At 41.6% G+C, this 16756-nt stretch overlaps 1 protein-coding gene across 1 annotated transcript in view; it reads left to right on the top strand.

Annotated features, from left to right (window-relative positions):
* Positions 1-16756, top strand: part of ASTN1 (astrotactin 1) — a 280910-nt gene that overhangs the window by 182749 nt on the left and 81405 nt on the right. The window contains exons 12-14 of the mRNA XM_036755883.1: positions 770-964; positions 2561-2688; positions 14171-14275. Coding sequence (XP_036611778.1) covers positions 770-964; positions 2561-2688; positions 14171-14275 — 428 coding nt within the window. The remainder of the gene's footprint in view (positions 1-769; positions 965-2560; positions 2689-14170; positions 14276-16756) is intronic.

Genomic DNA, 16756 nt, shown 5'->3' with positions numbered 1-16756 from the left:
TACTACTCTTACACTACTACTGTTAGCGATAATGATGATGATGGTGGTATTTATAGAGCACTTCAAAGTTTGCAAAGTGCCTTTACATGTTACCGCACTGGATCGTCACAACAACCCTGTGAAGTAGGTGATATTATTATCCCCATTTTACAGAGGAGGAAACTGAAGCAGGAAGAAGTTAAGTGACTTGCCCAGGGTCACACGATGATTTTAGGCTTCCTGACTCCACGTCATGCATGCTATCCATCTAGTGACCCCTAAATAAAATGTTACAATAGAAGGTAAACTCCTTGACAGCATTCATTTTTTACTTTGTATCCCAAGTGTCTAGCACAAAATAGGCTCTTAACAAATGATTGCTGATTGATTACAAACAAAGGTTAGGAAGGTATAGATAAACCCCTGAGGAAGACTTGAAATTACACTGATTCATTCACAAGCTTACATTTGGTGAGTGTTAGCCAAAAACGTGGGAAGCTTGGGAAACAGCCCATTTCCTTGAGAAGTATATATCTCTAGACATTCTGAAAGTCCTGGCATAGGGGAGAAAGAAGAGAGATCTAGTTGACTTGTTCACATAAACGGAAAGAGAGACAGTTTACAGATTAGGACAATTGAACAATAGTGAGTTAACAGGGGCAGTACAAATCTCAACATTTCTGCTGTCTAAGACTCTTCCTTTTCTTCTTCCACTACGATCCAATGGACTGGACCAGCCATTTGGTCGACTGATAGTCTAGCCTCTTACTTTGTTTTCCTGTCATGGCAGGTGCATTGAGGATTACAAACTTGGTGTGGATGGGCGTTCTTGCCAGCTGATCACTGAGACCTGCCCAGAGGGAGCTGAATGTGGAGAAAGCCGGGAGCTTCCCATGAACCAGACTCTGTTTGGGGAGATATTCTTTGGCTACAACAATCACTCGAAGGAAGTGGCACCTGGACAGGTGCTGAAAGGAACATTCAGGTAAATCCCACGGGGGTAGACTGGATTGTCCAGGGCAATGATGTCTTCTTTGTCTTTGGACAGCTATAAACGTATCGTACGGTCTCAAGTGGAAAACATGTAATGATGCCTGAAGGTAGAGAGATGGGACAGGTCAATTTTCAAGGTCCCCAGTAGGTCCAATATTCATTATCTCAGTATCCTAGGATCACTTGGGTAACAGAGAGGTGTTGAATGAGCCTTTACCTTATCCCTATTGGAATTGTAGATTCTGTCTAAGCTGTCTCACATCTGTGGAATGGTAATGTTGGGGGTGGGGTGGTGGTGGTGGTGTTTCAAGCACTTGTAATACTATAATAATGAGGTGTCATCTCATCTTCACTGTGTGCTTCGCATGTGGTTAAGTTCTCTAAGGAATTCGCAGCCTGTGGAGCAGATACAGTCCTTGCTGAAAGGAGACTACAATCTAGGCGGAAAACCAAGGTCAAAGCTATACAAGGCACATTTTTGCTTGTACATTTGAATACACATATTCACACACACATATATATATATGTATATACACAAATATGTATGTATATACATGTTGCATACATATATTATGCATGCATGCATACGTATATATATATACACACATACACATGCATTTTATATATGCATGCATACACATGCATTATATATCAACATTGACATCTCTTGAAATGGCATGCCAGTTGTTCTATTCATTATCTTTACTTTTGTGGCATCATGGGTCATAACTCCCTTTTCTAGCCATCATTCCTCTAAATGAGTCCTTATTGAATTCTTCCTTAGAATGTTAGCTCCCTGAAGGCAAGGATGACTCACTTAGGTATTTATATCACCAACATTTAGCACAGTGCTTGGAACATAATGCTGTATAAATAATACTCCTCATTCACTCCTTCATTCAGGCTTTATAGTTACTCAGAGATGATTCTGGTCATTTCTCTTCAAGTGGAAGAGTTGTCTAGAGAGGTTGAAACTGTTTGAAGCTATATCAACTTTGACTACTCTAACAGTGGTCCTAAAACTTCATCCATTTGTATGTACCTTTCCTCATATTTCCCCTTGGGAATCGCTTTGAGGATGGAAGAGAAGAAATGATAATGAACGGTAGAATGTGAGATTTAGGACCTATTAAAGCCTGTATTTGTGCCAGGCTTTGGCATCAAGACTTTGCTCTTTAGCGAATTGTGCTTCATAATGAAGTACTCAGGTTAGTTAGCACAGCCAGGTCCTTTCCTGTGGTTCAGGCAGGAGAGAAACTCTACCCGTGTTAATGCTCTTAGCTGGGGATTTTGATGTCTGCTCTTTCAGAAACCAGCCCTGAGGCTGAGGGCAGTTGGATAGGAAAGGTCCATGTTGCTCTTTAAGCCACCTCTACTATATATCCCTTTCTAATCTTTTTCTACTCTATCCCTGCATTTTCCACAGAGCTTCCATTCCTTTATCAAAACTAAGGCAGGCTGTCTGGGAATTTGACATACTGTATGTATCAGAAGAGAATTTTACCCTAAGGTTTGAAAAGGAGTATTGCCTCAGAGAAGTGTGCTTACCATGAATGCCTAGAAATCACTGACCTGTTCCTCTTTCCAGGCAGAACAACTTTGCTCGAGGCTTAGAACAACAGCTGCCAGATGGCCTTGTAGTGGCCACTGTCCCCCTGGAGAATCAGTGCCTAGAGGAGATCTCAGAGCCCACGCCAGATCCAGAATTTTTGACTGGTGAGTGTACCTGCCCCTCTATTCTTCCAGGACCCATTTGAATGAGGCTACCATTGTTAGAACTGTTACTATGGTTTTATCTTGGTTGGAGGAGCAAAACCTGGATGTCAGATTTCAATAGTGTAGAGTTATGAGTTATAGGAACTCTCTGTATTCCAGTACATTGGCAACATCTCTGTAATTTACAATCTTAAGTTTCTCTGGGGTATAGTCCCTTATTCTCTTATAAATTAAGTGATTTACCCAGGATCACAAAATCAGGATGTCAGAAGTGGAATTTGAACTCAGGTCTTCCTGGCTCCTGGGGCAGTTAGTTGGCACAGAGTATAGAGTATCAGGCCCAGATTCAGGAAGACTCATCTTCTTTCCTAAGTTCAAATTTGGCTTCAGACACTTGCTGTGTGACTCTGTTTGTATCAGTTTCCTCATCTGTAAAATGAGCTGGAGAAGGCAATGACAAACCACTCTAGTATCTTTGCCAAGAAAATTCCAAATGGAGTCATAAAGAATTGAACACGACTGAAAAACACCTGAACCACAACTTCCTGACTTCAAGGTTAACTCTGTAAATTATGACAGACTTCTTTGTTGTTGTAGGAGGAGGAGGAGGAGGAGGAGGAAGAGCAGGAGGAGGAGGAGGAGGAGGAGGATTAGGAGTGGTAGTGGTAGTGGTAGTGGTAGGAGTAGGAGTAAGAGGAGGAGAAGTACTAGTAGTAGTAGCAGCAGCAAGTCATGTATCACAGTACCTGTCCTTACTTATCTTGTAAGGATGCTTTGGAGGCTATGTGAAGTGATAGACTTACAGAAGGTAAGAGATAATGGGGACTTTAGACTTCTGGGTTAATGGAGTTATTTCACAGTTGAGGAAACTAATTGGTGTATGGATTCACAGGGAGTTAGTTACAAGAGCTGTATCTAAAATCTGGGCCTCCTGGGTGCTTTCCACAAGAAGGTAGGTTTTGGAGGCAAACAAGAGACAACCAGGCCATGTCACACATGGAGACAGAACAGTTTCACAGAGAGTACAGTGGCTTGTGTGTTCCCTGGCAAGGGTTTGTTTGAAACTACTAACTAGAATCCCTTCTGGTCACCAGGAGCCAGAACATAGCTACAAATGGTAGAAGGTGGTGGGTTTGTGCAAGCAGGGTTTCCTCCTTCTCCATAAGTCCTAAACTTAAAGTGTTCTGTAAATGTGAATTTTCAGTGGCAGCACGGGATAGTGGGAATTGGATTTGGTGTCATTGAACCTAGGATAAATCTTAGATCTGTCATATCCTAGCTATGACTGTACATCACTTGGCCTTTCTGGGCACCAGTTTCATCATCTATAAAGTGAGAGGATTGGATTAGATGACCTCTAAGGCCCTTCTTGTTCTAAAATATGATGACCTTATAGGTCTTCACTCACCTGCCTCTTATTCTGAGCCAAAAGATATGATTTTTGGGACCAGAGCATGAGTATGGCTATCTCTCAGACACCAGGTCTATGCCTGGTCATGGTCTCTGGAGTTTCCAGTACTTGGGTTAGCAATTGACTAGGACTGAGAGATAATATTATGACTGATAATGTGACTATTCAAATAATCAGCTGGGTTTTGCCTTGAAATCGAGTGTTATTTGGCAAGAAGAAATGGGGAGAGGAGTTAGGGGGAAGAGAGAGAGTCTGAGAGAGATAGAGAAAGAGAGAGAATCAGGAATAGAGACAGAGATTTCTGAGAGAGACAGAGATAGAAAAAGGCAGAAATAGAGAAAGACCCAGACAGTGAAAGACCCAAAGAGAAAGATACAGAGAAAGGAAAGGAGAGAAAGAGGAAGGAAGAAAGGGAGAAAAAAAAGGAAGGAAGGAAGATGAGAAGGGGAGAAAGAAAAAGAAAAGACACTAAAGAAAAAGGGAAAGAGAGTAAAGAGAAGAGTTTGGAGAGAGAAGGAAAGAGAAGGAACCAAGGTAGAGAGAGAAAGAGAGAGGGATGGAATGAAAGAGAAGGAAGAAAGATGGTAGAAATGAAGAACAAAAGAAAGAATAAAGAAAATGAGAGATAATGAGAAATAGAGATGAAGAGAGAGGGAGAGAGAGGGGGAGAGAGAGAGAGAGAGAGAGAGAGAGAGAGAGAGAGAGAGAGAGAGAGAGAGAGAGAACATTTTGTAACATGTTAAGCGGATGGGTCAAAAAGGGCTCTCCTTTTAGCTATTTGCCCTTGGAAACATCACCCAGAAACTCAGAAAATTAAAATCCAATGCCTGGGAACATTCAGAACTTTGCCCATGGCCCCACAGGGTCTTATTACCTTGTTACCACAACATTTTGCTGAGAGTAGATTACTGATGCTTTGTGTTTCTTCCTCATAAGGGAGGGTGTGAAATGGTACCTAATAATAATGTAAATACTACACAGCTCATAGACAGCTAAGCCTTTGTTTAAAGCATTATCTAGAAGGTGTTCTAGCCACAAGGATACATTGAAAAGATCCTTTTCTCTGGAGTAGGAGGAGAGCGGTTCAAATCCCATATCTGATATGTGACTTACCTGTGGGATCTCAGGCAAAATGTTTAATTCCTCTGTCTCTCTCTCTCTCTCTCTCTCTCTCTCTCTCTCTCTCTCTCTCTCTCTCTCTCTCTCTCTCTCTCTCTCTCTCCCCCTCCCCCTCCCCCCTCTCTCCCTCTCTCCCGCTCTCTGTTCCTTACTCCCTTTCTCTCACTCTTTCTTTCTTTTTCTTTCTCTTTCTTTCTTTCTTTCTTTCTTTCTTTCTTTCTTTCTTCCTTCCTTCCTTCCTTCCTTCCTTTTAATCTGTAAAATGAGAAGGGGAGGATGACTTCAAGGTTCCTTTTAGCTCTTGCATCTATGAGGCAATGATCTCAATATTCTTCCCTTCCTTGTAGACAGAGATTGAACAGCTGCTCCAAGAAAGCACATAAGAGGGCTCTGAGTGATACGACTTTTTCCTAAAGCTTTCTGCAAGTAGTGGTGGATGAAATTGGAGACATACAAAATCAGGAGGATTTTATGTCATACCTGGAAATAAGGAGAGACTTCTGCCGTGTTTAGAGCCTATCCCAGAACTAGAATACCTTTCCCTACCCACTAGTTTTCCCTACTGTGAAAGATTATTGGTATTAAGGACAGAATAATGTCTAAATGTGATTCTTTCATTTTCATCATCTTAAGGGAAGACAAACTTAATCCCAGTGTATTTGCCATAGAGAGAAGAGTTATTGAGGCACTGTTAAACCTTCTTTACTGGGATATTCTCATTAACTTTAAAGCCAAATGAAAAAGCCTGGTTTCTATGTTAGCTTGTAACCTACTTATGGCTGCAGGTGAAGAGAAGAAATCTTTTATCAAGGTTGACACTGGAGATTCTCTAGGCAAGGGGATCTGAGCAGACAGCTTTCACTGTCAGAGGGAATACTGTCTAATGAAGAAGGCTCAATACTAGGAATAAAAAGACATGGGTTCTTGGTCCTGATTCAACAATATGAGCTATGTGATAGTGGATAAGACACTTCTCCACTCCAAGCTTCAGTTTCTTCATCTGTAAAAGGACGGACTTGAGATCATCTCTAAAGTGGTTTTCATTTCTGCCAGCTGGTGGTTTTGCTTTTCTTCCTCTTTGACCAACATCCTATTGTCCCAAGACAATCTGTTCAAAGCAAGTAGATTGTTTTAGTTAGAGCTTGCTGCAGATGAGGAAAAGACTAGGATTCCACCCTAGTTTTGGAGAAGGATTGCAAGCACAATCAGAAAAACACAGGGTAGCCTTTCTTGGAAAAACATAGGAAGGAGAGCAATTAACCAGTCCCCAGAAACACTGAGGCACCAGGCTCATGTTCTCCCTTAAGTCAGCAAGACTTCTGTGAATGCAAAATTATCAGGTGTAAGGAGAGGGATGGGACAAGCCAAGGAAGACCTCTGTTGAAATGAAGGGAGGGGATGACAATGGTCTGGGCTTGCTAGGTATTTCCCTTTCCATGCACACATTTTGATCTATGGGTACAACACCTCTCCAGGAAAAGCAATTTCCACTCAACATGCCCTATGGCCATATTGACAAGCTGTTCTGAAGTAGGAATACATCTAGTACCACTAGGATGCCTTGATGATTTCCTGAATCTGACTCAGTGAAAGCTCCTGTTTTATCTTTTAAGGCCACTCTCTTTTCCTTAGGGTATGAGTACTTAATAGGTGGTAGGAACCTGTCAGGGAGAGACTTCTTTTCACGACTAGAATAAATAGAATAATTGGGTTAAAGTTGAGTGGTTTCCTTCCAACTGAATAGACTCCCAGTACTGGTTTAGTTGTGGTTCTTCTTGAGTCTCCACCTAGGTCCAGGGGATCATAGGATCATATTCTTAGAGCTTAAAGGAATCTTGCAGATCATTTAGTCCAATGCATACTTTTAAATTTTTTTAACCCACAAGAGAAATGGAATTTCAGAGAAGCTAAGTGACTTGCCCACAGTCCCAAAGTTAGAGGTGAAAGATCTAGGATTTAAACCCAGGTCCTCTGTCTTCAAATCTGGGACTCCTCCTATTATTCCATACTATCTCTCCATATTGCTATCATTCTGTGACATATCAGTGTTGAGTAGGTCTCAGATTCTTTTATTCTAGGACTTTGTAGGTCTCACATCATGCCTCCATGTAAAGTTTATTTTCAGGAAATGATTGATATTAAGAGTTGTGAGGGGCTCCAGGGGTCATCTAACAAGGATCATGCTAACCTTAATATGGATTCCCGTGATAATCCCCAGTGCTGACCATAAGCTGTCCAGCCTCAGCTTAAAGACCTATGCTCTAGTGAGAAGGAACATCCCACATGTCAAGGCAGCTCCATCCACTTTCTTATGGTTCTAACTGTTTGGATTATTTTGTTTTGGTTTTGTTTTGTTTTACCAGTTTATTCAATCTATTGTTCCAAGTTCTATCCTCTGAGGCAAAATGTAAGAAGACCAAGCCCTATTCCACAAGAATAAGGCTAGGTGTTCCATGGCCCTTCAGGTACTTGAAAACAACTCTCATAACCTTCCTAAATCTTCTCTTTTTCCAAACAAACACAACTAGTTCTTTTTAGTCAATCCTCTTATGGCATGGTCTCCAATCCCCTCTCTATCCTGGTTGCCCTCTTCTAGACATGCTTCTTCCTAGAATACAGTGACCAGAACTAAATATAGAAATCCTGATGTAGTCTGAAAGAGGCTGGGTACGGTCCAAATTAAGCTATGCACACTTTTGAGACATTGTTCCTTCCTTGCTGAAGCCTAGAACAGCATTAGTTTTTTAGGGGGTGATGAGGGGGCTGAAGAGCTCACTTGTCATATCCCAGACTCTTATTAAGTTTCTAATTCACTGAAACCTCGTAGATCTTGTTCACAGAAACTATATCTATGGACAGCAATCCCTTCCCCCATCCCATCCTGCATCAGTCATTTTTAAGTCATGTCTGACTCTTTGTGACCCCATTTGGGATTTTCTTGGCAAAGATCCTAGAGTGGTTTGCTATTTCCTTCTCCAGTTCAGTTTAGAGATGAAGAACTGAGGCAAACAGTGTACCAGAGGCCAGATTTGAACTCAGGAAGATGAGTCTTTCTGACTCTAGGATCAGCATTCTATCCACTGCACCACCTAGCTACTGCCTTCCTGGGTTAGGGAAGCTGATTGTTTGAGCCAAAGTACAGAACTTTGTATTTATCCCTACTTGATTTCATATTTTTCAGCTTGGCCCACCATTTTTGCCTGTGAATGTCTCTTTAGATCATGAATCCCCTTCTCAACTTTGTGCCATCTGTAAATCTGACACATAATTTGACCTTAAAGAGAAAGTGTAGATCTTTGAAGCTCTTTGATATGGTAGGTTGGGGTGAAGAGAGAACACAAGAAGGCCCTGGAGGTAGAGAAGCCTGACCCACCAGCCCATGTTTGTACCTTGGAACACCATTGCTCTGCTTTCAAAGTGTTCCCCAAACCTCTCCTCAATCATCCTGAAGGGCAGCCTGACTGTCAGTTTGGCAAACACTGTTGTTGTGCATTAGCATGAATAAGGGCACAGCAGGGTTAGAAGGTTTTAAAGACAGGTTTGCCATTACGTCTGCACACCCATTCTTGATTCAAGCATAGATGGAAGCAAAAACATTTACCCAGAGGAGTTCTCTTGCATGAAACAGGCTCACTCAGAAATGTCTCATCTTCCTCTGATCCCCATCTCCCCTGACCTCCCCAACCCACACAAAGAATCCTAAAGTGTCCACATGTCTAGGCCACCACATTAGTGGGGTTCAGAATTTCAAGGCACATAGACAAAGCCACACATGAATTTGGTCAAACTTCAGGATTTGTTAAATAATATGCTTGGTCTGAAAATGAATACTTAAAAATAACCCTGTGTTTTTTAAGCTATAGAAATATCACCTTTAAACAGGCATGACAGAACATTTTATAGGCATCAAAAGTTATGTAGTCGTTTCCATGACTCTGGTGTATCATAAATGCATTGGGAGGGTTTGTCGTTGAGCATTTAGGTAATTGGACTGTTTTTCCATGAACACTGGGAGAATGCAAGGCACCATCATTTGTCTTCTCAAATCTTTTTTGCCTTCTCTATCTTTTCCCCCACCCTCTTTCTGAACTCTGCCCCTTCCTTTTGCTGAGTGAAAGTGTAGGAAGCTAAATTGGGTGGGGATAAGGGAGGGAGAAAGAGAGACAGACAGACAGAGACAGAGACACAGACAAAGAGACAGACAGAGATAGGGAGAGAAGAAAGAGGGGGAGAATGACAGGAGGGAGGGAGAGAAACAGGAGAGAGGAAGACAGACACAGAGAGATCGAGAGAGAGATGGGGAGGGAGGGAGGGAGGGAGAGAGAGAGAGAGAGAGAGAGAGAGAATAAGAGAGAGATGAGAGAGAGAAAAAGATCATGAGAGAACTAGAGAAAGAGCATGAGAGACAATGAGAGCGCATGAAAGAATAAGAGAGATGAGAGAGAGAACATGAGAGAGTATAAGAGAGAAAGAACAAGAGAGAGATGAGAGAGCATGAGAGAGATGAGAGAAAGAGAGAGAGCATGAGAGAGTACGAGAGAGAACAAGAGAGATGAGAAAGAGAGCATGAGACAGACGAGAGAGAGAGAGAGAGAGAGAGAGAGAGAGAGAGAGAGAGAGAGCTTGAGAGAGATGAGAGATGAAAGAGAGAGACAGACAGATAGAGACAAAGAGACAGAGACAGAAACAGAGAGAGAGAATAAAGAGGGAGAGAATGACAGGAGGGAGGGAGAGATACAGGAGAAAGGAAGACAGACACAGACACAGAGAGATGGAGAGAGAGGGGGAGAAAGAGGAGAGAGAGAGAACTAAACTAAGGGTCAGGAGAGCTGGCCCTGCCTATAACTAGGTGCTGTATGACCAGGGAACAAGTCTCTCCCCTTCTCTGAGACTCCATTTCCTTATTGTTAAAGTGAAGGAGTTGGACCAAGATCTCCCTAAGGTCCTTTTCAGTTTTAATGCTCTATGTTTTGCGAAGTCCAAAGGGCTGTAACTGAGATCTCAGGACATAAGCATTGCTAGCACTGAGAGAGCACCTTAAGGTTTCTAAAGTGATTTGCCTGGCTTATCTCATTTGGAGCTCACAACATCCCTGTGAAGTAAGTGATCCAGGGATAATCATACCCATTTTAGAGGTGGAACCAGGTTCAGACATGAAAGGACTTGATCATGTCCAGAACTCAGAAACAAGTGGAAGAAGAAAGAATAGAGCCCAGTCTTCTTCCCCAGGACCTCCCCACTCCATCACAACCCCACCCCCAGCTCTAGCATTTTTTTTTAATTTTCCAAGTTCTTTTTCTAATTGTAGGCATGGTGGTGATGACGAACACATTTTCTTGTATTCATATAGCCCTTTATACTTTCCAAAGTGCTTTCACACCCATTGTTTAATGTGATTCTTCCAACACCCCTTATAGGCAGGTAGAGTGCGTGTTATTCCCATTTGACCAATAAGGAAATTGTAGTCTCTGAGAAGGGAAGGGATTCGTTCAGTCTCCCACCACACTTGATGGGGCAGGGCAGGGTTTAGGAGCCAGGTTATCTGTGGGCCTTTTCAATGATCTTTCTCCTATAAGCCTATGATAAAGTGAAGACTATAGCCCAGGTCTCCTGATCCAGGCTTTTAAGCCTTTTACATTTTTGGGAGGATCCTGGCAGCATCCTTACCTCATCCTTACCTTCTCCTCTTTTCCTCTTCCTTTGTCTCTTCCTCCCCCTCTTCATCTTCCTTCTCCATCTCTTCTTTCTCCTCTTCTTCCTCTTCCTCTTTCTTCTCTCCTTCCTCCTCCTCCTCCTTCTGTTCTTCCTCATCAATTTTTTCAAGTTAATAACAACAGTAACTGATAGACATTGTTTCAAAATGATTTTATGGAAGTGTTCTAACTTCTTGCCCCCTTCACCCCCCCAAGAAATCTGTGGTATTGGCAGGGTTAATACCAACATCTCCACTTTTTAGTTGAGGAAACAGCTTTCCAGACTCCAAGTCCTGTGGTCTTTTTCATTAGACAGGACAGGCTGCCAGCTGGGCAGTTCTGGGGTACAAGCCCAGTAGAGATTGAGTAACAAGGAAAACCCCACATTAGGAAAACCCTCAGCCCAGAGACCAGTCCTGGGGCTACAGCATGGCTGGGAGATTGTCCAGTCCACTTCTTTTCAAGAATAATATCTTCTCAAGCTTTTATTTTGTGTGGTCTTATCAATTCATTAGCAACTGTTGGGTGGTGGAGCGGATGGAATGCTGGACTTTGAGTTAGGAAGACATGAGCTGAAATCTTGCCCCAGACACTTACACTGAGTGACCCTCAGCAAGATATTTAACCTCGGTCTGCCTCAGTTTCTTTAAAGTGGGCATCATACTAGCAATCATCTCTCAAGGTTATTGCGGGGATCTTATATAACATAGGTTAAATGTTTGGCAAACCTCAAAGCACTATATAAAATACTAATGTGCTGAATTCTTTCAGTTTCACTGTTATCTCTAGAATTGAAATCATTTAGTGAATTTCCTCTGAAGCACTCAAAGGAAAGATAACTCATAGGTAGAAGATTTCTGCAAGGGACTCCAAGGAAGGATGGATTCATTCTGAGTTTTATCCTGGATGAATCCACAAAGCTTCGGAAAGAAGCACGAGGAGACCTATGGAAGTAGCTGAGTGGAGAGGAAAGTGTTCTGGGCTCGAACTTGGAAGATGGGTTGGAGCCTGGTTCTGATGCTCATGTGGGACCTTGGAAAAGTTACTGAGTTTTCCTGAATTTTAGTTTCCCCATCAGTAAAATGTGGATAAGAACTTTTCTTGTTGGGGGGACAGAAGGGGGAAGTACTCTGTAAGCCTTAACACATAGAAATATGAGAAAATAGAATAATAACAGGTTTGAAGCACTTTAAGTTTTGCAAAGTACTTACAAATATTATCTCATTTGATTCTCACAACAGCCCTGGAAGGGTGATGTTAATGTCATCCCCATTTTACAGTTGAGAAAACTGAGGCAGACAGAGGTTAAATGACTTGTCCAGGATCATACAACTCGTGCATGTCTGACACTAGATTTAAAACCAGGTCTTCTTGCCTCACAGTCAAGCGCTTTGTCCTTTATGCCCCCTGAGAGGCACTTTGGTGCAGTGAATGGAAGGCTAGTCAAGGAGTCAGAAGATCTGGGGCTCCAGATCTGCCGGTGTCCCAAATCAGCTGTATAACCTTGGGCAACTTAATCTCTTGGTGCCCTAGGGAACTTTCTAAAGCTACAGACTACAAACAAGCTGTCAATCTGTATTGGTGTAGGGAGTTTCCATTACCAGAAGTTCCCCATTCTAAGGAAATAATAGGCCCCAAACAAAAAGGTTTATAGAAGTATGTCTGTTTGCTATCTATGTGTCTGTCATCTATCTATCTAACTATCTATCTATCTATCTATCTATCTATCTATCTATGTATTTATCTATCTCTGTCTATCCAGCCATCTATCTATCCATCTATCTATCCATCTATCTTTCCATCTATCCATCCATCTATTATCTATCCATCATCTATCTATCCTTCTATCACCTATCTCTCCATCTCTCTATCATTTATCAATCTACCTACCTGTCACCTATCATCTATCCCCATCCACCTATCTATCATCCATCCATTTATCATCTATCTGTATATCAATAATCTATCCATCAATCTATCTATCTATCATGTGTCTATCCATCAGTGGTGTATGAGGTGTTCAGGGATGACTACTACGTCTGGTGTGAGCACTTGCCAAGCCCTTTTCAGGGCTGCCCATGTGCCTTTGGTACCTACCTTCACCAAACTCTCACCTGTGGCTCCAAAGACCTATAGCATGCACAGCTGCCACAACCTAGTAAACCATCTCAGCAGACAGACTAAACCAAGCTGAGGGGAACTTACAGGTCTCAAATTTGTTGCTGAGTTAGGAGGATGTTTACCCCGAGCAAGTGAAGAGTTTCCCTGGAGGAACGGGCAGATTAGAACACTTTGTTCCAATTGCTGTGAAGGTGGCTGGATCAGGTGCTCTGGAGAGCTTAGAGCTTGGTTAGACATCAAAGACACCAAGGCCATCCACTGCATCCTGGACCATCACCAATCATCTTGACGTTTGTCCTGCCACTGGACTTTGATGACTTAGGAAGAGGGAGTGAGGCTGATTACTTTGTGCAACCCTGTCTCACTCACATCCAATTCATGTGCAAGTCAAGATATCATCCATGATGTCATTGGTCCTCTTCAGAAACAAAAGGCAAATGACATCTATACATCTATCCACCATCTATCTGTGAATCTATCCATCTATCATTTATTCATCAATCACTTATCGATCACTGTGCCTTCTACCCATCTATTCATTCATCTGTCTGTATGTCTATCATCTATCAATCTATCCATCTCTCATCAATCTATATCTCTATCTATCAATCTATCCATATGTCTAGCTATCATTTCTAACCTTATCTCTAGATAGATAGATAGATGGATTGTTTGATGAATAATGTTATCTATACTCACAGACACATATAAGTTCTCTGAGCCTCATTTCTCCAAGGTTTCAAATTATAAACAGACCGCAATGGATGGAAGAGTTCCCTAAATGGCCAAGTGTAGGTCCTTTATATATTGTTGTTTTATATCTCTAATAAAGTGCAAGCTCCTGAGGACAGGGGCTATTTTGTTTTTGTGTCCCCAACACTCGGTGTGGTGCCTGTAACATAATATGCACTTAAATATTTGTTGATTGGAAGAAACTGAGATCATGTGGGAAATCGAAACTTGGATGGTGTATCATGTGAAGTGAACTCCCAGCACATTCTCTATGGGACCTTTTGTTCTTTTGAAAGAGATTAAAACAAATAGGCTTGAGATTGAATGACCGGATGTGGGCATTGGGGGGCAGTGTGTTTGGCAGGCTATCTTCAATTTCTGTTTATATTTTCTCCCTTGTTCCTAGGAATGGTGAACTTTAGCGAGGTATCTGGGTACCCTCTTCTACAACAATGGAAAGTCCGTTCTGTGATGTATCATATCAGGCTCAATCAAGCAACCATCTCCCAGGGTGAGTATCATAGGGCAGCAAGTTGGGGTATAGGATGACAAAAAAATTTTTTTAAAATAATCTCAATGTTTACTTTAGCATATATTAGCAAATATTACCATGTCATGTATGAGAGATTAGTGTTTGTATGGTGAAGTAGGGATGGCCTAACATGCAGCAAGGGTCATATAAATCATATGTTTTATAGTTTGAAATTATTTTAGAAATTGTCTGGTCCTCTACAGATAAGTAATTGAGGCCCAGAGATTGAGGTCAAAGTCATATAGAGAGCAAGCAAAAGAGTCAAGATTTGAACTTAAGCCTTCTGTGTCCAGGGTCAGTATGCTCTCCCCTGTCTCCAGTTAGGTGACTTACTTAAAATAATTCAGGTAGTATAGGTAGTGATGCAATTTCAGGACTTCCCCTGAATATGTCTTCTATATCAGGATAAGAAGTTTGGCCTTTATTTGGTAAGTAATGAGGAACTACAAAAGGTTTCTTTAGCAGTAGGGTAACATCATCATACCTGTTCACCAGAAAAAAAAAATATGGCAGCCTTTTATCAGAATATTAGGAAAAGGAGAAGACTGAAGGCAGGGAGTACTAATAGGAGACTATTATAAAAGCCCAGGTGACAGGTAATGAGTGACGAAACTAGAGTGATGAGCATTGGGCTGGTTAGTCAGAGGTGAAATCAAGAAATATTGAGGAGGTATGCTTGACAGGACTGGACAATTGATTATATATGTGGGATGAAGGAAAAGGAGGAGTCAAAGATTACAAGCATCCACTCACTCAACAGACATTTTTTAAATGGCTCCTATGTGGGGTCAGTGTTCTACGTGCTTAGGGAGAAATGAAGATTAAATAGTAAATGATTCCCACCCATGGGGATCTTACAGTTTTGTAGAGGGGAAGATACGACTGGGAGAATGGTGGAACCATTGATGCTTAGAGAGAAGTCAAAAATATTAGGACTAGGGGCAAAGCTAGGTTAGTTTTGGGCATGGTGAACGTTGAGGTTCTACCTGGTGGGATACCTAAGTGGTGGTAATCTGTAGGCATTTAAAAATGTGAGTTGGGAACCTGGAAAGGAGAAGTTATTTGGAGTGTCATCCAATAGAAGTTAGACCTGAAAGCAAAGACTAAGATAAAGGGTAGATATAGAGAAGAGGGCAAAAGACAGACCCTTAGGAAATGCTTACGTTAAAGGGATAAGGAAATGAAAAAGATTCAGCAAAGGTACAGTGGAAGAGTCACCAGAGAGGCAGGGGAACACCTGAATAAGGCCTATATTATAGTTTATAAATAGGTGGATGTTTTCCCAAATGGATTTTGACATCAAGAGTTATTCCACATGACCATGGAGGACAGCAATGTTAGCAGTCTAGAAGTTACAGGAAGAAAGAAAGATTGCAACCAGTATAAGAAAAAAATCCTAAAATTTAGAACTCTCCAAAAATTGAACTGGCTGATTTGAAATGTAATGATCTCTCCTATCATAGGATATTTTAAAACAGAAGCAGTTCAGTCATTTGTTAGGGGTGCCTATTAGTGTCAAAGAGGTAGATAGGACCTAAGAGGTCATCTAGTCTAACTTATTTATTTTACAGATGAGGAAATGAAGGCCTATAGAGATTACGCTGGTAGTAAATGGTAGAGGCTCAAGTCTTCCAAATCCAGTGTTTTTCTCCACTGTATCACAGAATTTATGATTTAGGTAGTGATTAGGACCTTTAAGGTTTATCCAGATTCTATGATTCCGTGAGTCCTTTTCTTCCATTCCAAATAAGGAAATTATAGAATTAAATTCTTAATATATTCCCAAAGCGGGGTCTGATTTCTCTGTGATGCTTGCAGGGGTCTCCAGATACAAATTATGAATGGGCAGGGTGAATATAGAGACACTCACTCTTGTAAGGAATAGAGTGGGGAGTGTGAAAGGAGAATGTCCTCATCTCTATGCATTTGTGGAAGAAAAACAAAGGACAGCAGAAAAGAGTCAAGAATTTCTAATGTGGGGGCACAAAGGCAGAAAACTTATATGCAAACATTGGCAGAGAGTCCTTAAAATTTTGCTTAGTGTCCAAAGAATTATTTGGCCAAAAAAGACTAGGACATGGCCATCATTGATAAGAGGTACAGGGCCTCTTGTGGCAACTGAAATCTCCTAGAAATAGATAGGCTGCTCTTCATTTTGGACCAGTCTGGCAAGAGAGACTGTCCTTGTCCTCTGCCAGCTTCCTGCTGATGAGCATGACTCTGAATATAGGCCTTTAGCCAGAGAATGACAGAAGAAATTACTTGGTCACCAGACAGCAGTTCAGACCCATTTCCTTTGCTTTACCCCAAAAGTCACTCCCAGGGCTAGACACCTCTACTTTCATGTGCCACATCCATCCTGCTCATGTAGGACAAAGAGGAGTCTTAGAAAAAGAGGGATACAGCTAGTCCAAAGGTGAGAGGCCTCTAATTTTAAGAGGTTACAATCAAATACTGTCT

The sequence above is a fragment of the Trichosurus vulpecula genome, chromosome 4, assembly GCF_011100635.1.
Source record: "Trichosurus vulpecula isolate mTriVul1 chromosome 4, mTriVul1.pri, whole genome shotgun sequence".
Classification (NCBI taxonomy): domain Eukaryota; kingdom Metazoa; phylum Chordata; class Mammalia; order Diprotodontia; family Phalangeridae; genus Trichosurus; species Trichosurus vulpecula.
This window is presented reverse-complemented; position numbering and strand designations above follow the sequence as displayed.